Source organism: Nyctibius grandis, chromosome 9 (assembly GCF_013368605.1).
Source record: "Nyctibius grandis isolate bNycGra1 chromosome 9, bNycGra1.pri, whole genome shotgun sequence".
Lineage (NCBI taxonomy): Eukaryota > Metazoa > Chordata > Aves > Nyctibiiformes > Nyctibiidae > Nyctibius > Nyctibius grandis.
In genome coordinates, this window is record NC_090666.1 from 1,101,774 (window position 1) to 1,124,557 (window position 22,784).

The window sequence follows — 22,784 nt, forward strand, 5'->3', positions numbered from 1 at the left end:
AGATATTATTCGGTATCATTGGGATTGATAGTTTCCTTTTTCAAGCAAAGCTCTGGAGCAAAGGTAGGATACAGAGAAAAAAAAAAATCACATTTTTACATTTTCTGAAACCTCGCTGTTTAGGAAATAAAAAAATATTGATGAGAGGGGGTCTAAATTTAGTGAAGCCTTTATACTTTTCAGATTGATTGGACTAGAAATGAAAGGACAATTGGCACAATCCAGAGTGCAGACCTCAAAGGATGAGCCAAAACAAAGTCCTCCCTGCAGATACATAACGATCTGCCACCTCCTGTTTCTCATGTGGACAATATAACGACGGAAATAATTAGTTAATCTTTTGTTTAAATAGAGCATTTGGGAAAAAAAAAAGGCTAAAAATAAACACTGATTCATTCCTTGTCAGGGAAGTTTCTCCTGTCAATTATCACATTGTTACTGCTGTTTTTAATCTAGTCAGATGGTGAGATTGGCAATCCCTTCTGCAGGGGCTTCTGGGTGTTGTTTTGTAGAGAATCTTGCTTGAAGGACTGATTACTGCTTTTATGGGAGCCAGTGGGAGTTTGGCCACAGTCCTTCACGCATGTTAATTTGAGGGACTTCCAAATGTTAGCTAATGATCTCAGAGTTCTTTTTATGAAAAATGTGTGGGTTTGTTTTGAGGTTTGGGTTTGGTTTGTTGTTTTTTTTTTTTAATTCCTAGCAAGAGGCAATTAAGAGGGTCTGGGGAAAGTTCTGCACTGGCCTCTCAGTAATGCCTAAAGTCCTTGCATGAAAAATTCAGTGACATACATTGCTACCGTAGTCAGATATATTATACATAATATCACAGAATCACAGAATCAACCAGGTTGGAAGAGCCCTCTGGGCTCATCGAGTCCAACCATTGCCCTGACACCACCATGGCAACTAGACCAGGGCACTAAGTGCCATGTCCAGTCTTTTCTTAAACCCCTCCAGAGATGGTGACTCCACCACCTCCCTGGGCAGCCCCTTCCAATGTCTAATAACCCTTTTTGAGAAGAAATGCTTCCTAATGTCCAACCTGAACCTCCCCCGATATTATAATTGAAAGTGTTCATGTTATTAACATAGCCCAGGCCACAGGCTTTGCATTGCTATGGTCTGGGTGTATCTATTGGCCCCCACTTATGAGAACTTGAGAAAAACAATTACACTCTTTCTTTTTTAGGACCAATACTACGGAAAACATAATAGCCTCCACCCCAAAGCAGGAAAACATGGCAAACAGAGGCACGTGTGGGCGGGGGAGTTGAATTCCTGACTGTTTTATGACACCTTATGTAGCTGCAAAGGAGAAACAGAGAGGAGGGGGGAAAGCAAACCCCGTGGCAGCTGAAGCAGAGGAGCAGAAAGCCAAGGACACGAGTCCAGGCAAGCGCTGGGGCTGTGGCTCTGAGCAGGGCGTGCAGAGAGGGATGTTTGGGCTAAATGCTGACTTAAAAGGGCTCGGAGCTGAGCGCAGCACCAACCACCCGCTCTCCGTGCTCCCCCTTCTCACCACCACCAACAAAACAAAGAAAAAAAGTTTGTTTCTGGCTGCGTTCGGGCCAGACACAAGATTTTAGCCATCCCTCGGGAATGACGGGGCTGTACCGCGGCCGTGACCGCCCGCAGCCCGCTCCCCCCGGCACAGCCTCCTGCCTCGGCATCCCCCCGGCGGGCCGACCCGCGCTGCCCCCGGCCACCGCCACACCCGCCAGCCCTTCCCGGAGCCTGTCCCCACCCCACGGGCACCCGCAGCCCCGCCGCTACCGCAGCCGCGCTCCCTCCGCGCCTCCGCCGCGCAGGCTCGGGGCAGGGCCGCGCCTCCCGCCCGCCCGCCGGCCCCGGGAGGTGAGAGGGAGCCCGGGGAGAGGGCGGAGGAGGCGGGCGGGGGCTCCCCGCTGCTGCCCGAGGGAGGGGGGTTCGCTCCCGGGCCTGCGCCATCCCCCCGCCCCGGGCCCGCCCGCGCCTCACGCTGTGCCCGGCGGCCTGCGGGCGGAGGGGCCCCGCTGCCGGCCGAGGGGGATCCCTGCCTTCACCGCCGGGGCTGGGGTGTGTGTCCGTCCCCCGCGGGTGCCTGGGGTGTGCAGGGGTGGCGTCCCCCCGTGAGGGCAGACCTGAGGGGTCTGGGTTTACTCCTGGCCAAGTACAGGCTCATGAAACTCTTATTTTTTCCTCTTTTTTTTTCCCCACATGTCGTGTCAGGACCAAAGCCCAGCTGAGGCGGTGATCAGCAGCCGAGGAGAGGAGAAGGTGCAGAGGTGAGGCCTGCCTGGGGCAGGGGCGCAGCGGGAGGGGCGGTGGGTTCCTGTGGCACCTGATGGAGCCAGAGCCACCCCAGTGCCCACCCCGGAGAAGCCAGAACCGCCACCCAGAGAAGGGGAGCGGAGGGAAGGTGGGGAGGGCACTGACCAGCTCTAACACACGCAGAACACTTAGCTTTTCAGTACAGAGTTGTACTTTTCATAGAATCATAGAACAGTTTGGGTTGGAAGGGACCTTAAAGATCATCTAGTTCCAACCCCCCTGCCACGGGCAGGGACACCTTCCACCAGACCAGGTTGCTCCAAGCCCCATCCAGCCTGGCCTTGAGCACTGCCAGGGAGGGGGCAGCCACAGCTTCTCTGGGCAACCTGGGCCAGGGTCTCACCACCCTCACAGCAAAGAATTTCTTCCTAATATCTATCTCAATCTCCCCTCTTTCAGTTTAAAACTGTTCCCCCTTGTCCTGTCACTCCATGCCCTTGTAAAAAGCCCCTCTCCTGCTTTCCTGTAGCCCCTTCAGGCACTGGAAGGTGCTAGAAGGTCTCCCCCGAGCCTTCTCTTCTCCAGGCTGAACAGCCCCAGCTCTCTCAGCCTGTCTCCATAGCAGAGGGGCTCCAGCCCTCTGAGCATCTCCGTGGGCTGTTGTACAATGCTAACGTTGTACAGCTGTGTATTATATTATGTTTATATATTATATATGTATTTTAGCTGTGTGCTGTTGTTGCTTTCACCCAAAGGTACGAAATGAAACAAAGCGTGTGAAAGGAAGGAAGCGGCGTCAGCGCTCCTCAGGCAGGAGATCACCTGTGGCTTCCGCGATGCTGCGCAGGAGGTCTGTGGTAGGGCCAGCCAGAGCTCTCGTTTCCTCGCTTCTGATTTACCAGATTCACCACCCTCCTTTTGCCCATTCCCTTTTCCACAATCAAAGAGCATAAAGCAACAAAATGCCTTCTACTGAGCAAAAGACAAACAAAGAAATGCAACCATCCAAAACCCAAGCCAAAGTGCGTCTGGCTTAGGATGAATACTGGACCACGTTAGCTGGGAGTGAGGGTTTTTCAGAAAGCCAGGCTCCAGTCAAAAATGGACCCTGTCATTCGGAGTCTGAATATGAAAACAGCTTGCAAAACATTTTTTCAGGCTTCTAACAAAAGAGTTCGTCTTTCTTTTGCTCTGGTATCTAGGCTACGTCGTGCAGGCTCATGCATATCACTGGTTTTATTCACATGAGTAATTCCATTTGAATTTGGAGCGACAATGTGTATGTGTAAAGTTACTCATATGCTTGCTGTCTCCTTTATATATTGAAATTATGTGGGTTTGTGTTTTTTTGCATTTGCTGATGCAGCCCAGTAACTGTTGGCATCAAGGTTATTGTGAACCACCACGGTTGTTATTACTGTTTGCCTGCTTGACACCTTTGTTTTCCTTGCCAGACTAAAATCCAGCTATTCCTCTCTGTGCAATCTATTCCAGCTATGCAATTGTGTCATCTGTTTTTATGCAACCGTTTTTTCACCTGTGCAAATTCATCTTCCCTATAAAAGATCCTTTTTGTTCTCAGTTTTTCCTCCAGTCTTTCCAGTTGTGCCATCTGATTCTTTCTCACGCAAGTCTCTCATGACGACTTCTATACCGTGTAATCTAAATTCATACTGATTCTAACATGATATCTGGATGGTTTAATATTTGCCAGCTGGAACATTTTATTATTCTCATTGCCAAATGCCCTCTCTTTCCTCTGTCATATTTCTTCAAGCTACAGATTCTGCTATGCTCATCACCTTGTATGTCTTCTCTACCCCATTGCTCCATGTTCGTCTTAGGGCAAAATGTCTTGGGGACAAGAAAAACACATTGTCTGTCTTCCATGAAGTGTGGCATGAAGTTGTCAGTGTTTTATTAGATGTTCCTTTTCCTCGGTCAGGGAATATAAAGAACAAACAAGTAAAACTCAGTGCATACTTTTTTTTAATGGAAGATAGTAGCTTTTCACTGATACACTCTCAGCTGTCAAGTCTACACTATAGTACTCTTAATTCATGCCTGAGGAGAGTAGGGAGACGGGGCAGCCACCGACTCCTTTGTCAACCAGAACCTTTCTTCTTAAACTAGAAAATGTTGTGAATTAGCGCTAGTAGAGCCTCCCTGAGGAAATAAAATATTTAGAAGTTGCTTCAGCAGCAGGTCAAGAAGATGCATTCAGTCACACCTAAGTACAGATTTATTACGTTGAGCCTCCAGGGCATCTACTTAGTGCCTCTTGAAAGAATCCAACCCGTAAGTTTTTGTGAAATCCCTAAATGATGCCTTCTAAGAACACTGAAAACTGCTGTTTCTGAGGGGAAGGGGTGATGACCCATGTGTTGGCATGACCTGTTTCCAGAGGTGACAGTACAAATTCCTTCCAAGGAAAGGCTAAAAGGCCAAGTACATCCTAGTTCATCCCTGTGAACACGGTGGGAGTTTCTCATTTCTTTTATCTTAAAGTGTGAGGACCAGGAACTGTATTTTTTCCCTCTGCCATATCTAGAACTTTATATGTCCTTAGCACGCTGTATTTGTGCCACCTACGCATGTGTATTTTGGGAAGCTCTGTCTCAGAAACTTCATTTAAAATTGGGTTGCAGTCAAATGATTAATTGCAGTGCAGGAAATCGTAATTAACAGGTTACCTGGGGAGATCTACTACTCAAAACTATATATTCTATTTTTTATTTATAAAAAAGCCCCGTTCTTCTTAAAAAAAACCCAAAACAAACCAAAACAAAACCCAAAACCCCAAACAAAACCCAACAACTGGAGTTTCAATTTACTAAGGAAAATAAGCCCTGAAAGTAAGGTAGTCTAGATTTATTTGTCTGTACCATAAAACTTATTTCAATACAGTAGCAAAGGTCATTTCCTGATTCATATACTACAGGTGTATATAAAGACGTAACAATCCCAGAAATATTTAATTACTTATTTAAATTAAATAAATACTGAATTTCTTTTTTCCAGATCCCACCCCTTCCACCATATTTGGGAAACAGATGAAATATTTACTGTATTACTCCAAATGAAGTTGTATTTGTTTACTTAAAAATGAGAAATATACCTAGCACATAGAAAATACAACTGGATATATTTATACTTCTTTATTTAATAAATTCTTGTATTTATTACTACTTAAGGACTTACTTTGTAATAGACATGGAGTAGTGCTACATGGTAATGAACGTAAAGAATTTATTTTCTGGGTGAAAGCTTCTGGAAAAAAACCCAACGAGAATATACTAAAAATGTCCATTTGCAAAATACTACAGAAAACATTCTGGAGCACTGAAATAGAACAATGATAATGTTTAAGAATGCTACCCTAAGCTTGTTAAAATATATTTTTATTTATATATTTATTATATATATTTATATATATTTTTTATATATATATATTTTTTATTTATATATTCCCAAAGCCATTCTGGACTTCCAGGTTGAAATTCTGAAGCTGAGCCTCTCTGAAAATTAATTCCTGTATTTTGAAAACAAACAAACAACAAAACCACACCCCGCTCTAGAAACAGCTCATAACAACTTGAATTTAGGAAATAATAAAAGACCAAACCTGAGGATACTAAAAATCTATCACACACAGCAGAGCCTTGCAACTAAATGTGATATACTGAAAAAAGCCCTGCCCTCTAAACTATTCTAAACAAAGTGGGTTTGTTTTGTAGGCAAACTACCTGAAGGGAGGTTGTAGTGAAGTGGGAGCCGGCCTCTTCTCCCAGGCAACCAGCGATAGGACAAGAGGACACAGCCTCAAGCTTCACCAGGGGAGGTTCAGGTTGGACATCAGGAAGCATTTCTTCTCAGAAAGGGTCATTAGATATTGGAATGGGCTGCCCAGGGAGGTGGTGGAGTCACCATCTCTGGAGGGGTTTAAGAAAAGACTGGACATGGCACGTAGTGCCATGGTCTAGTTGACCTGGTGGTGTCAGGGCAATGGTTGGACTCGATGAGCCCAGAGGGCTCTTCCAACCTCATTGATTCTGTGATTCTGTTTTCAAAACTAGTAATTTGTAACTGCCTTGCAAGTCTTTGGTCAAAGTTGTCTCCGTGTTCGTGCAGGCAGTAATAAAACCACCACTAAAGCAAAGGTTTGTAAGATAAGTAGAATCTTGAAGATCTGTTGTTATTTTTGAAGAGCAGTAAAACATCAAGTTGCTGAATAAGAGAACAGTGTTGTGCACATAAAGGTTCAAGGGTTGAGCTCAGAAGACAGGGCCATTAACAAAACAAACAAAAAATACTTCCTACTTTTCTCCCTCAATACAAGTGGTTTCATATCTCATTTCAAAAGGCTCGATCCTTTTAAAACTGAAACTTTTCTGAGTGTATTGAAAACAGATGGAAATAAATCAGGGGACCGAGGTAGAAAAAAAGCTTTAATGAAGATCTATTTAAGTAATGCTTTAAATAAATAAATCATTTGTCTGAGAAACCACATCTAACAGAAATATAAATAATTATCTAATGAACATATAAACTACATTTCCTGAAGTAATTCCTGTCTTTCTACATTTCCTGAATTACTTGCATTATGAGACAGTAGTGTGGCACCATTAATTGGTAAGCACTCTGTGCTATAGTTACCACACTAATTGCAGCTCTTCTAGGTCCTTGTCTCCCAGTTTAACAATTGGGACTGATTGCAGAGGAGCTATTTTTAGAGTGAAATGGCAGCAGAGTTTGGAGAGCAGCAACCATTTTTTCATGTGCTACAGCTGTTTTGGGGGAAAAAAAAAAAAAAAAGAGTTGGATAAAAACGTTCTGAGTTGTCTTCTGGGGTATTTTTTTGGAAATTTTGCTGAAGTTTGAGCTTCCTATTGGATAATTGATCTTGCTTGTACCAAGCTGAAGGTGAGGTCAGGGTTGTATGAACAGAGGACATTGCTGGGTGGCATTGTTCTCAGAAGAGTAGCAGCTTTCCTTTGGAAACAGGACTCTTAAGGTAGATGACAGCTGAACTTCGGTGAGTCTGGTTCTAGAGAAAGGCAATCCAGGAGTCAAGTTTATAACATAAAATACCAGTGATGAAAGGCAAGATTCAAGATTAACTTTGAACTTGTTTTTTTTTTCCCCAACTCTGAAATGAAGCAGTTTGTTAACTGATCTCTTTAAGCAATTCTGCCTCCAAGAATGCTTTCTGCTGAGAGAGTAAACAGCCATGGTTCACACGGGTCAGCTGATGCTCAGAAGGTGTGACTGGGAAGAGACACCCATTCAGTTAATCCCAGGTTGGCCTTTTGTTACCCCATCCTGCTCGCCTGCCTTCCACAGAGTTCAGCTGGGGCAGATAAACAAGTGGGCAGGAGTTTGTTGCTAATCTACTATATGAAATCAGGGCTGTCACCTTCTCTGAATGTTGCTACAACAGGAGGCAAGGTTTGTAGGAAGAATAACAAATAGGTAGGAAGAGGAATAACCAGTTTTATAGCGGGGAGAAAGAAAAAAACAAAACTCAGGGGGACAAGCCTATTTTACCTTTGTAAAGTATTAATAGCAGAGACCTATCACCTTTTTCACATTAAATTATATCAGCAGTAGTAATACCTTGGCACGCTCACACAGCACTGCATCAGCAAATTTGAAGTGCTTTACTAAGGAGGTGTCCTTGTCCCCATTTAGCTGTGGAAGAAAACAGATGAATTGGCCACGGTTACACAGCAGCTTTGGCAGAGTTAGGGAGAGAATCCGTGCTTGGTGACTTCAGCTGCTTTTCCCTTTTCAACAGCGTGCCGTGAAGTATTACGGACTTACACACCTACAACACGTCACTACTTCACAGCTGCTAATTCCCCTGGAAAAGAGAAGTGCACACCTTTGTAAAGGCTGCCAGGCTCGTATTCTTTCAGACAGAACATAAAAAGAATGTACTTTGGTTTTCTGCAAGAATAGCTCACAATGCTGGTTTGCATAGAAAAGATTAACACAATTTGAATAACTGGTGTTGCCAGAATATGCTGCAAGAGATTCTCTAGCATGTTTTTGTCACTGAATATATTCCAGTCTTACAAATGGTAATTTTTAGAGATAAATGGGATGATACATTAAATTAGATATCAGCATTTCATATTAATATGAAATATATATGTGACTATGAAATACAACTGTATCTTCTCTAGCTTGTTTTACTGTAATTTTTGTTTTTCCTCAAATTACATGCAGCTCCCTCTCTGTAAGCACCTGAAGAGAGGGATGCAGTAAGGATTCATCTTGTAAACACTTCCTGGCCTCACTTCCTTTGGGAATAAATAGCGATAAGTACAGATTTCAGATACAGTAAGAATACAGACTTACACCTTTTGCAAACAGAGTATCTAATATCTGAAGCATCTCACTGTAGCCTGTTGTCTCATTGTAGTTATTTTGATTTCAGGAATCGAAGTAACAGTTAAGCTGTTCATATTTTATAAAAGCTGCATCCTACCTTCCCATAGGTTTAACAGAGAGAGGGGTCAGTAATATCAGAGGGATACTGGGCTACAGCTCACTGGGTATTTCTGGTGACCCCAGAAAGTGCAAGGACTTGGGATAATACGCATGCCACAAAAAGCAGGCGGTACTGGCCCGTGCTCAGCTAGGCTTTCTGTCACCAGCTCAGCACAAGCTTGATGGAGTCAATCTGATTTTAAAGAGGGAGTTGAGTCAGTACCAGTCTTCATTTTCTACCAGTATGGGAGGCTACTGCTGTTCTGGCCTTGAGCTAGCTTTTGAAGCAGCACGTAGCGAGTGCTTGAAGACATCGACACCTGAGCTAGCTCTGCAGACTCAGCTCCAGAGTATCAGCATCTCCAGATAGTCTACCTGCTTTAATAGTAATTTTAGGTGTAAAGGCCATCTTTCCTCCCAGATTTTACACTGGCACTTCCTACAGCAGGGGCCACGTGGGAATGGCCACTAGATGCAGGGCAGCAGGCTGTGAACGAGTGACTTGAGTTTTGGATACGCACCTTGCCTGGTGGAGCAGCAACTCGGAGCAGGCACGTTGGAGCTGATCTGCCAGGGCTTATCTGCTGGAGCCTTGAGGAAGGAGATGGCATGAAGGGAGAGTGAGGAGCCTCGTTGTTCATGGGTGGAGGGAAGGACAGCTCCTGAATTTTCCTGGGACAAATGCAGGCTTTCAAAAACAAGGGAATCCTTGAACGTAGGAGAAAATGTTTGAAGAAAGGGGTATGCCTTTATGCTGCTTCATATATAAACCTCTCCAAACAAGGGGTGCTGGCACAGAGGCAGAATACTGAAAACACTGGGAAACAAAAATGTTCCTTCCAGTGTAGCAACGAAACGGAAGACCCGTAGGATCCTGGGAGAAAAATAAAAAGGCAGTTTTATTACAGAAGTACATCACAAACTGATTAAATAAAGGGTTATGTAGCTGGCCACTATTTCTCAGCATATTTATGGACATATAAACTGGTTTTACAGAAATCTTTTAGAATAATTTTTTTCTTCTGTAGTTAACTGCTCATTCCTCATCGAATCCAAGGGAACGCTGGTCTTTCCTTTTCATAGCACAGAAACTTTGGACAGTGATCTAGATACTTTGTAGTCTCTCTGTACATACCCCCTTATCCTGTAATCAGAAATGCACAGGGTGAACAGTGCTGATGTTCACTTTTGCTGGCATATATATGGCTAAATACAGGTTTACACGATGAACTTGAAGGCACAGTTCATATGTTGTAAGTTATATGGTGGCAATGCATATACTAAAAATACCTGCATGTCGTTTAAACTGTCATTGCCCTATTTCTAAGTGACTGTTCTGGCCTAAAGAAAGTTTTAATTTGTGGGAAACAATTGACATTTCAGACTTTACAAAGTTGGTATGTCTGCTGTTTGTTTTTAAATTAGAAATAATTGGGCCAAGTAGGCGTAGGTTTATCACATTTATCTTGGAAATAAGTGTCAAATCAAGAGAATGGATTTGCTGCATGATCATTATGTCGAGCTGAGAGTTATATGACTTTATCCACTGGGGTGCTAAATACATGAATACTTAAATCAGAGAAGTTTAGTGTGGAAAACACTAACTGTGGAAGAGCAGGCATCACTTTGCAGTCCTAAAGAGTTAACAGTGTGTCCATGCTGACAGACCTATCGATTTCCATCCTAGGTCCTCGATACGGCTGGAATCTGGAATCCGATTGATTGATTTATTTTAGTGCTTCATAAAATAATCTACTTCAAAACCCTGGCCATGATATATTTTAAAGAGGATTGATAGAGGCAGGTTGTCCCTCGTACTTCTGTCTTCACAGAACACAGGGACATCTTGTGGCAAACGAAAGGATCGTGGCATTTTTGTCAGATGCATCCGAATTTCAGTCTGAATAAATTCTGGACAACTGCTAATGCATTACTTTCATCTGTAATATTCACTCTCTCCGAATTTTAAGTACAGGTTTGTTGTTAAGTACTTTTTCATAGTGAAAAAAGCTCAAGCCTTGGTTTCTACCGTATTGCAAACGTAGAGTATTGCAGTTTGTCACCTCAGCTCGCCGATGTTCTTTGGAAAACTTTCAGCTCCAGGAACGTTCCTGTCCCAGTCTCACTGATGTAAGACTCAGAGTCAGCATTGCAAATGCTTTAATTAAGTTAGTGTATTATCACAGATGGCCAAAATTGTCGGGTTGCTTTTGAGGGGGATGAAAAGAAAACACAGTAACTTTTTATCCTAAGGGAGAGACTTTTGGGGTTTTTTTTCTATCTTAATTTTTTTCCATCTTTTTAAACTGAAACAGGTTTTTTTTTGTTTGTTTTTTTTTTACAGACCAAACAGAGTTTAAGCCCTGTCCCTGATGTTTTGGGACCCTCCCCTGACATGGCTGTCCTTTGCAGTTGATACTTGGATACAATCCTGGCTGTCAGCATGAAAGGAACAACTGCACGCTGTGCTTGGAAATGTGCACCCCAAAAGCAGCCCTCTCCCTGCGATCGATACAAACACGCCTGCATTATTTGCAGAGGGTTTGTGTATCTCTATGGAGGGAGGAGCACCACCAGCCTTGGGGATTTTTGGCGATACAACATAGGTAAGTTTGCCCCTTCGCTTGTATGTCAGGATTAAAGAGATTCTGCATCCAGCCATCATGAAATTGGGGATACTCAGTAGTTAACTGATTATCCCCATTTAAAGTTTCGCCATCAAAATGATGCATAAACTGCATTTTGTTCATTGGGCAAATTTCAGTTCAGTTCCTTTTTTTTTTTAACCCAGAAATACCAAGTCATTTAAAATACCCTAGTTCTAGCAAGGGGTATCAAAGACATAGCTTTATTGACTCTTTAATGTGGGAAGAGTTTATGCATGTAAAAGTGCACAAAGGGAACACATGAATACAATACCTGGTAAGATTGTATTAATAATGCACTATCAAATATGACACTTTGTATTTTTTCACTTAATGTACAGTGTTCCCTGTTGAAATGTTACTGGAGTCAACACAGAATTGTGCTGGGGTTTGTGCTCGTGGAATAGTTGGGTTTTGATGTAGGTAACAGTATAGCATTAAAAGAAAAGCAGTAACAAGATCAATTTCCATTATATTTAAGTTTGCTAAGTAGAAAAATGCACATATTTAATTTTGGCAGAACTAACAGAGAGGACAGATGACAAACTGCTTCATTTTCCCCCGCTGACTCTGGCAGTGCAGCCAGTTCAAAGCTGATCTTTTCACCTTTTCCCTAATGTTTACGTGTCGAGTGCACTGCTGTCTTACCTGCAGCTTTGGTTTGTAGTGAGAAATGAATGGGAAATGCTGGATTGCTCAAGAGATGGTCCAGAAGAACTGGAAGAACATTCAATGGTGGCTTATAAGGTAGTAGACCAAGATTTATATTGGCCATATCCTAACATTTTATTTCCTATTATGCAATGAAATAAAACGCCATAGATTATTATGTACTGAAATACTATACCCAGAAAAATCCGTCTGTGTCAGTGCAATTCTGGCTGTAGCTTTGGAATCTTTCTGAATAAAGTGACAGCAGCTTTGCAGCAGCGTGCATCTCCCCCATTTCCTCAGCCAGTGCTCAGTACATAATAGTAATACAAAATAAAGACCTTGGCAGCACGTTCTTTGACTTAGTTGTATGGTTGTAACAGTTGCTCTGAATTCATTTGCATGATAAGCTCCAGCATGAAAACATTCACTTAAGAACTTGCATAGAAGAGGGACGGGGGAGTAAAAGCAAGTAAGAATTACAGCTTTGCCTGAGGGGAAAACAGAATTTCGGATATCAGGAGCTGCAGTGCAATGAAATCTTTCTACAAACATGCATAATCTAATATTACCTGAGCGATGCCTCTGAGAGTGCCAGCTCCGCACCGTAAGGCTGTCCCAGATGGACGAGGAGGTGAGTGGTTCTGGAACGCCGTCCCCGTTAAAACAGCACAACGTCCATCAGGGTTTGCTACGGGGAGAGAGAAAGACGTGATTAAAAGTTGGTGGCTTTTTGTGATTGCCTCTTGGATTGTTAATACATCATCCTCTGCATTATTGTTAATTGTATTTGGGTGATGGCAGCCTTTTCATTTAAGAATTGTTTTAAAAATGATTTTTATGCTCTATGCCTGCTTGCACGTGACAGATATTTTTGCATTTCGCAGGGCACCCTGTGTATTTTTGGTGGCATGGTGGATTCTGCTTTCACACAAGCGAAAACTCCTCTCTGGATGTATGACATTGGTAGGATACACAACAGCCAGTCTCTTCCATGGCACATTCCAATAAATAGTAAAAAACAAACTATTTTCTGCTGCTTGTAACGTAGCCTTCCCTAGACTTTACAAGAAGTAATGTCTGTAAAACCATGTGCATATTTTCCCCCTAAAATTAGGCTGTTAAGCTATCAGACAGTCAGCTCTTACTTTAATTAGAAAGTATTTTATGGGAAAGTTTTATGGATTTTAAGGTCTCAGAATTCCCATTCCCCCCCCAAAGTTTTACTATTTGATCATAAACCCTAACAATTATTACATATAATATTTGACGTTTTTTCCTTATGTTACATATATTTTTAAAGCCAAGCTCTTTGTTTTATTATGGAAGAAAGTAGATCAGTAAAGTGTATCTCATTTTGTATTTTTGCTGAAGAAATACTTAAGGGGGCAACAGCAATGATGGAACAGGAAAAAACAAGTACAATTAAATAAGAAGGTGGGAAATTAACCTCAGCATTTCATAACACACATTTTTTTTTTTCCTAAGAACAACATTTGGGATCTCTTCAATGTGTATTCTCATAAAAGCAGTGCAACATGTGAATTTAATAGTAATACATGATATATTCTGCCCTTGGAAATCCTGTGTATAGTAATGGCTGCTTATTTTGGTGTCAGACGGAAGGAGGGGAGAGAGAGAGATTGATTTCTTTTTTAGCTAGTCAATCTTGTGGCAAGACCCAGATTTAAGTTTCCTGGCCTCTTTTGCTACTTCACTATGTAACCTTAAGTCAATGGGGTTTTTTTTAATCCTTTCTTCGTTTTCCACCTGAAATACTGAAAGAACAGAGATCCTCAGACAGAATGTATTTCATAGGAGAAAGCGTCTTATTACTCACGGTACTTATCAGTGAAAACTGGGAATGAGTTATCCTGGATTTGTTGCATGTCTAGTTTTTCATGGTTTTTATTTAAAAATCTCTCCTGGCAAGTCCAGCTTTTACTAAGGAAAGCTTGCACTGCTCTCTCATCCTACCTCTGATGCCGAGTATCTGATATTTCCCACTCCTTCACGGTGATCACAGATTTTGACTGTTACTGGAGGACGGCTTTTAAGGGATCTGTGAAAAGGAACAAGAAAAAGAAGGCTGTTGTCATAAGGTTTACACAATAAACAGAAGGAGCCATACATCCATCAGTAAATGTGGGGATTCTGCAAGTTCAGAAAATGCTGAAAATCACAGATGATTTCTGCGTTGTGAAATTCAGCCTGAGGGAACAAGAAATAATGGATGGTATCTCCGTGATTCAGTATCAGATAAGGATACAGGAAAACTATTTAAATGATGTAATTTGAAAAAAATTAATGTTGGAGGAGTGTCCTCTTGTGGTCTGGGATATAACCTGCACTTTATTAAAACAATTCCCTAGATGCTGCAAGATGGACAAAGTGCTGTAACGTACCAGCAGAGACTGAGGTAAGGAGCCAGGAAGTGGTGAATGTGTGAATCAAATGCCTGTTGCTTTGTTGATTAAACAGATTGCTTTGAAATATGTTCCCCCAAACAGTTCCAATCTTATCTCTTCAGAGACATGTGGCTGGACTTTATTTCTTTTCACTTGCAATAATTAAGGCTTTTTCCTTCTTTAAAACGGTGTTTAAAAATATGGCTCTTCAATTTTGAGTCCTATATAAGAAGTTAAGTCCTCTCCTCTACTACTACTTCTGTTTTTTTCTGAAATCCTCATCAAGAAAACTAATTTTAAATGGACTATTGCAACGTGAAGGCTGTGCTTTTCAAAGTACGGTTGTGAACAGTCACACTAATACATTTTGAAATGTGAAGTGCTGCAGCATCTTTAATTTCTTCAGTCTAAAGACATGGACTCACCAAGATACTGCCACTTTTAAATGACACCTCAGTCAAAGCATTTATGTCTTGGTCTTATGAGATTGGTTTTATATTACTGCATATAAAGAATGACTCATTTTTTGCTACTGAAACTTCATACTCACAACGTTACTACACTAAGAAATTGAACAAAAAATAATTAAGATGTGACACAGTCAGCTAGGGTGGTTACCTGTGTTTGGTGGAGGAGGCGAGAAAGTTTGGGACTGCAGGGTCATTGGTGGGGGAGAAAAAAAACCTGTTATATGGTTGATGGAATTTTGTTTATGTACAACAAATATCACAGAATCACAGAGTGGTTTGGGTTGGAAGGGACCTTAAAGCCCATCCAGTTCCAACCCCCTGCCACAGGCAGGGACATCTTCCACCAGACCAGGTTGCTCCAAGCCCCATCCAACCTGGCCTTGAACACTGCCAGGGAGGGGGCAGCCACAGCTTCTCTGGGCAGTGATATAATGGAATTATAATATAATATTGTTAATAATATGATGGAATTGCATAGTCTAGGGCTCATGGCGGGGCAAATCCATGCCAAGCAAAACGAGAGAGAGTTAGTCTTGGGACTAAAGTTTCCTCAGTGTGAAAAGGCTGTGCTTGACAGTGGAAAGGGCTGCATCCTCCCATTACATTCCCCAGAGCTGCCTGATAAATATTTACAGTGTGTCCTGAAACTACGGCTGGCAGCAGTTGTGAAAGCAGCACTACTACTTGAGCAGAGAGGGGGGAGGCTGTAGGCACGTGATGGTGTGGTGGACTTAAGGGAGGGCTGCTTAGATTTGAGGATAGTTGGTATTTGCATCCATACACGTCTTCAGTGGTGGGTTTATTCTGTATTTTTAAGACGTTTAACACAACCCAAAGCAATGGATTTTGTTACTTGGGCATATTCCCAAGGTAGGCATCTCTACGGATGTGATTTGATCTGTTAACAGTTTTTTTAACTCATTATTCAATTGTTTCAGAGCTCGGCACCGACTAACAGGAAAGGTCACAGCGCAGTAGTGTACCAGGCCAGCATGTACATCTACGGGGGATACTTTGGCATCAGGGGCATTTCACAGGAGTTTTGGACTTACCATTTTGGTAAGTTAAAAAGCACGGTAAGGTTTTGATCCAGGGTAAAAGGATGGCTGCTGCAGTCTGTGAAGAAAATTCTGATCAGTAGAAACGCTGTCAGTTAGTTGTGGCTTCTCTTTGGCAGCATTTAATTATGAATTCTGTCAATTACATTAACACCCAGCTTGAATTAGACTCTATTATACTTGAAGTTTTGCAGTGTTTGCCAGTTTTGGAGCTGAAAATCAGGGAGAACATTTTGTTCACTAAATTCTTCAAGGATTACCAGAAACTTTCAGATGCAGCAGAGACCCTGACTTCAGCCTATTAATGCCATCTTCTGAATCTCAGCTCTGGAACTGACCCTGGGGAGCCAAACCTGACAGGAGATGGTTTCATTAGCATGTTCATTGCTAATCTGGTGGTTGCAAACCAGATGATTCCCAGAGACTTCCTAAATGGGTAACTTTTGTTATCTGGTGGCCATTCACTCGCTGTTTTGAAATCAATGAGGGGTTTATCTCATCCTTCATTCCCTCACAAGGAGAATAAGCACGGACATTAATGAAGGAATGTTTTTTTGACTGATTTTTTCCCCTCTTACAGCCAGGAAATTATCTTTCCATGTCAGAGTTAATGAATTAACAAAGCCATAGGAAAAACTGCTCTGTAAATAAAATTTCCATGGCATGTCACACATTTTCATTAAGTTTATTTCAAAACTGTGTTTTTTTTAAATATACTTTTTCAGTGTCAGAATTTAAGCTGTTATTATTATATTATTATAAGCTTAGAGCAGAAACCCTTCTTCTCCAACAGAATAATTACTTTGTTCTTGAACTAAATCCCTTCTCAAATACTAGGGTAAATGTGGTGCATCTATACATTAATATTTTACTTTCAGATACCAGAAAATGGTTGTGTGTTTCCAGCCCATCTCACAACTCTGGCCCAGGACCACGGCACGGCCATTCAGCGGTGGTTTATCGCTCAGGCATGTACCTCTTCGGAGGACTGATGGGGCTGAGTGAACAGAAGGACTTGTGGAAGTGGGACTTTGTAAGCAGCGGCTGGTCCAACATCAGAACAAGGTAAACTGTGCTATTTGTTACACTCAATTAACACAGGAAGAGAGAATTAGTCTTACCATGTGATGCTACGTGCAGGCAGAGGGAGATGCTGCCCTTTTGGCAACGGTGGGAATTGTTCAGATCAAGACACTGCCGTCCTTGGGGCTCTGCTTGGGAGAGCTGTTGGCAGCTGTCAGCAGTGTCCTTCTGGTGTCCCAGTGCAGCTGTTCAGCAGTCGTTGAGTCAAAAGGAAAACAGAGGCTAAAATCAGCATTAGTTACTTCTTGGTCTCCCCTTAACTGCTGGTTTCTCTTACCTTTAGCCAAGGACCTCCTCCAGTGGTAGGTCATGCTTCAGTAGTCTTCAAAGACTCTATGCTGATTTTTGGTGGAGGGATTTCAAATTCCAGCCCTAACGACGACCTCTGGAAGTATCATTTCCACACGCAGACGTGGAGGAAGCTAAGTAGTACTACAAAGGCAAACTTTTCTCCTAAAATGTATCACTGCATCGTAGGAATTGGTGTTGATTTCCAAGCTACCTCAGATTTCCCTAGTACATTCCCCAGCCACTGGAAGAGGAAGCAGAAGGACCATCACCAGGTGGTGACCATCCCGAAGCACACTCGCTTCTGCAACTCCTTCCGCCCACAGCCCGCGCACCGAGCGCTCGGCAAGGAGGACGGCAGCGCCATGGAAATGAAAACCTTCAGCTTGCCCCTGGAGCCAGGGGGCTTTCGTGCGTTTCAAACCACTTCAGAGGCAGAACTAGACCCAAACAGAGCACCGAGCACTTGGCCAAAGGACACGTCTCTCCCTCTGTTTGCCTCTTCAGAAAAAGAGACTTCGGCTGCTGCTCAGGTTGGGGGAGAGGAGGGAACCGACTGCCAGCACGCGCCCGCAGCGTGCGAGGTCAGCAGTGATACCAGCGTGCTGCTGCTCATTGGGGGGAAACCTTTGTCCACCTTCTCTGAGCTCTCCTTCTGGCAAATGGAGTTTGATACCTTGTGAATCAAGCAATAAATTTCCACCACTGTGCCAGTAGGTGGGAAACCAACTGCTTACAAGTTTCCTGTCAGCACACTGGGAAGAAAAAAAACAAAAACCTTCTCCTACTTACTGTGAACACATTTTTTTTTTACAATGTGAACAAAACCCAACATATATTTAAGTCACAACTTGCGTGTAAGTTGCAATGTCTGAGAGGAGCTTGTTGGAACGCTGCTCTGGTACTTCTGGTCAGTTGATACGCTTTCAAATTGCAGTGGCTGATGCTGCCTTGAAAATCAGAACTAGAGGTGAGCCCTGCCGGCTCCGTAGCTGCCGTTGCAGGTGCAAAAGCTTGCTCATTCTGGCATAAGAAATAAAATGCACTCATAAAACTGTATTTAAATTAACTTTGTGCACGTTACGGTCACATTTGAGGGATGTGATTAATCTTAATGGCAACATTTTCTAAGATGTTTAAGGTTTTCTTCAGAGAGCGTTCGTTGCACAAGGTATTTGCAACATGAACAAAGAAGAAACCCAACAGACAAATTAGTGAGTGAAACCTAGATGATGTGCAAGGATTGCATCTAACCCCGAGGAGTTGAAACCACGATTTCCCCCTGGAAGATCCCGTGCAGCATTAGGCCAGAGGAAGTGAGTTACACCTGGAAGAACAAAATAGTTGCCCAGCGAATGCCAGGGGTAAGGACTGAGCACAGGATCAAAGGCTTGACAGGAGCAGCACAAAACATAAGCTGCTGTGACTGGTAACTCCAGTTTTAGCCACAAAGGGATTTCTGCTTTTCCAACTCCCTCTCTCTGTTTTGTCAACCTATGTAGTATTTGTTACACATTTCCCCTCTATATTAGTAAATCCTGAGTTCATGTATGGTTTGTTTTTCTTTGTTGGAAAGAAAAAGTGCTTTTTTTTGAAAGATAATATATTTGTCTGGTGTTTCAGGCATTTATTTCCATAGAAGTTACTGAGATCCTGGCCTGGCTGAACTTCAGCCTTCCGTAAGCAGAGATGCTGGTGGTTGAAATCAGTGGGAAGTGGGGTTTGGTACTTCTGAACATTTGAAACTTTTCAGCAGTTTCATAGGAATAACGAATTTCAAGTGAGAGTACAGATACTTTCATCATCTCTTCACGAGCGGCTGACACACGAATTCAGTAGGAAAATGACAGATGAGTTCACAAAAAGCTACTTGAGGGTTCTTTGGACCTTCTGTGCCCTTTGTGTGGAAGCAGAGAGGATTGTATGCTGCCGTATGAGTAAAGCCTGCTGCCGTTCATACCGCTGTGTGCTTGTTTTCTGAGCTTTCATGAATTTAAAGCATGTATTTACATCTTCAAAATGAACAAAGAACTTACCTTGCTGAAGAAGGAACATGCTCCCGCAAGCCCCCGTCATCTCTTGGCCCTTCCACCAGCCTTGAGGGCTGTCCAGGCTTCGAACATCCCCTCCAAGAACGGGGAATTGCCCAGTTAAGGGGGGTACGTTGGGAAAGGGCTTCACACAGCGACGGGGCTGAGCACGCACAGAGCACGGCAGTCACAAAGCAGCGGGGTGTTTTTCTTCTGCTGGCTGACGTGTCTGTCCTGGCGTTATCTCAGGAGCGCTGCTGTAACATACAGACCTTTATCTGGGAGTGACGAGGGGAGGAAATTTAACTGGAAAGGGGAACAATAAACCAGGCACTTTCCAAGTCACGCGAAGGCTTCCTGGCAGGTCCAGGTATCCTGGGGATGTGCAAGAGCCCCAGGAAAATGCCATCCAGCCTCTGCCATTCCTTTCTTCCTCCCCCCCAAAACTCTCTTCCCTTTGGCAGCCCCGCGAAGGGTTTAACATTTACTTGGAGCCAACGCAGGCAGGACACGAGCCAGCCCAAAGGCGATGGCTTGGCACGGGGAGGAAAAAGCAGCTTGCAGAACGTGCCCATCTCCCCCCTTTCCTCCCCTCGCCTCTGCCCGCGGGCCAAGTCAGGTGGCTGCACCAGCGCCGTCGGCACAGCCCCAGCTCCTGCACCGGTAACGCTACGGAAGAGCGGGGAGCTCCAGTCTGAAAGGGGGAATCCGTGCCACGGCAGCCTCGCTGGAGCCACCGGAGGCGATTTCTCCCCTTGTTGGCCCATTCCCAGGTCTTTAAAAAACACGGGTGAGCTCAGGCTGGAAGGGACGGGGTTTGAGATGTAACGTGACTGCATCCCGCAGCGGCTCAGCAGCAGGAGCGCTTCTACCTGGCACCACAGTCCCCTGTCAGGTTCATCCCAAACACCTGCAAAGGGTACCTAGGACCTCAGCACACAGAATCCCAGAATCAATCAGGTTGGAAGAGCCCTCTGGGCTCATCGAGTCCAACCATTGCCCTGACACCACCATGTCAACTAGACCGTGGCACTAAGTGCCATGTCCAGGCTTTTCTTAAACACCTCCAGAGATGGTGACTCCACCACCTCCCTGGGCAGCCCCTTCCAATGGCTAATGACCTTTGCTGAGAAGAAATGCTTCCTAATGTCCAACCTGAACCTCCCCAGGCGAAGCTTGAGGCTGTGTCCTCTTGTCCTATCGCTAGTTGCCCAGGAGAAGAGGCCGACTCCCACTGCGCTACAACCTCCCTTCAGGTAGTTGTAGACTCCATGTTCGTACCATCGTATCATCTCCTGGGCCATCTGCCCTTTCCAAACCCAACCAGTGCTATCACCTACACTTAACGGGGTTCTCAGAGCACCTCAAGTCGTTTCACTCCCATTTTCCTGGCACATTTTTATCCAACGCAGTCCCCTTTTCCCAGAGGAAGAGCAGAGCCTTTGTGGATGTGCTTATGGTATTTCTCCATAGCTGTAGCACTTAATGAGAACTCATCCCGGGCCCAAGGGAGTGACTAAAAGCTGCTGCCATCTGAAAGCTCTGTGGTGGCCTGCATGAAATAACGAATGGAATTACTCCAGCTAATGGCAACTATTTAGAAACAAAACGTGACACCCCATGTTTGGCTGGGCACGGGCTGAAGGGGCTGCCGCTGAAGCCACCTGTTTTAAAGTATCTCTGAAAAAAAAAGGGCAGCTCGCACGTATCTGATGTGCCTCCAGGCTAATTCCAATCCCTAGAATAAAAGCAAAAGGACGCAGCGTTCTTTTGTAATCTCATCTGAGACACGAGACGCACTGTTGGATCATAAATTATATATAAAAGAGCAAATCTCAACAAGCTGTCTTTAACTACCACTCGGTTTCTGAACGTTAAAATGCATGAACGGCAGAGGGATTTTCTTTTAAATGTAGACATTTAAAGAGGGTTTTTAAAAATAATTAAAAAAAAGACTAAACCAAACACGTTTCAGTGTTTTGAGTTATAAACGGATTTGAAGAATAATTTTCAGTGGCTTATGGGTAGGACTGTAGTTTGACCTACAGGACAAATTATGCCACAAGGGAAATAACTTTCTGTGAGCTTAGTCATTAGGATGGAATTAATTATTTCACTTCCTTTTGTCATTAGGATGGAATTATTTCACTTCCTTTTGACACTTTCCCAAGTTTATTAAGTGTTGAGAAATGAAGTTGAGCAAATGGTCTGGTTGCCCCTTTGCTGCCACCTTAAGCATTTCATCAGAGTCAGGGTTTGGAAATAAACAGTTTCCTTTAGACAATCACAGAGTCACAGACTGGTTTGGGTTGGAAGGGACCTTAAAGCCCATCTAGTTCCAACCTTCAAAGATCATCTAGTTGCCAACCTAGGTGGCAGGGACACCTTCCACCAGCCCAGGTTGCTCAAACTGTCCTTCAGAATGATCCCTGATAGGAACTAAAAGCAGGCTGGCTCAGCTAACTGGCACGTGCTGTGGGAAGTTCAAAACTTCCTTTCTGGGCACACACCTTGGTACTTTGATTTTCCAACCCCAGGTACCCTTAGAATTAGAAGCTCTGAAAGGTGCCGAAAGATGACTCTGCGAGACTTTAGCACTGAAGTGGTGTATTTAAGACAAAGCTACAGCATAAACATTTCAAGACTGGGTTGATGGACTACAAATCACAGTTTCTTGTTCCCATGTACAGTTTCGATACAGAGCTCGGTGCAGTGCCTACAACAGTCCATACATCGCTGCTGCTGTGAAACAAGCAAGAGGGTGTCACTTTGTTTTATAAAAAAAACCCCAACAAATAAATTACACATCGAGAGCTGTCGCCAAGCTTTACATATAAAAGGTAAAAATACAGTAGTTAGTGTGGCTTTAACAACAACAACAACAAAATCTAGCTAAAAAAATATTCTTACATACTTTAAAAATGTTTGTCCAGTTATAGGTAGGGGGATGGGTGTGTGTTTATGAAGCAGAGTGCTCAAGCCAGACAAAAAAGGAGGCACACCATGGAGGGGAACCTTGCAGCTCCCGGCATCCCTGCAGGGCAGCGCCTGCTCCTCGCTTCCAGCGGGCACACGCAACCCCGCGAGACGCCAAATCACAGAATCAATGAGGTTGGAAGAGCCCTCTGGGATCATCGAGTCCAACCATTGCCCTGACACCACCATGTCAACTAGACCATGGCACTAAGTGCCATGTCCAGTCTTTGCTTAAACCCCTCCAGAGATGGTGACTCCACCACCTCCCTGGGCAGCCCCTTCCAATGGCTAATGACCCTTGCTGAGAAGAAATGCTTCCTGATGGCCAACCTGACCCTCCCCTGGCAAAGCTCGGCTTTCATCTCCCTCCCCAGCACTGCGACAAGACGGCGCAGCACGTAATGAAATCACCCCAGCTCCACCTCCG

General features: G+C 43.7%; 1 protein-coding gene across 2 annotated transcripts; it reads left to right on the top strand.

Moving 5' to 3' along the window:
- Positions 1–1,817: 1,817 nt before the first annotated feature.
- On the top strand, positions 1,818–18,257 carry LOC137667264 (leucine-zipper-like transcriptional regulator 1). 2 transcript variants are annotated; one of them, XM_068407917.1, is made up of 10 exons: positions 1,818–1,857; positions 2,212–2,267; positions 3,009–3,103; positions 11,093–11,354; positions 12,061–12,140; positions 12,932–13,010; positions 14,417–14,463; positions 15,861–15,981; positions 16,859–17,045; positions 17,347–18,257. In XM_068407917.1, exons 4-10 carry the CDS (start codon positions 11,192–11,194, stop codon positions 18,032–18,034), a joined length of 1,365 nt encoding a protein of 454 aa, XP_068264018.1. In that variant the 5' UTR covers positions 1,818–1,857; positions 2,212–2,267; positions 3,009–3,103; positions 11,093–11,191; the 3' UTR covers positions 18,035–18,257. The 2 variants fall into 2 exon arrangements, with proteins under 2 accessions (XP_068264018.1, XP_068264017.1); XM_068407916.1 differs by lacking the exon at positions 1,818–1,857 and adding an exon at positions 1,970–2,058.
- Positions 18,258–22,784: the final 4,527 nt, after the last annotated feature.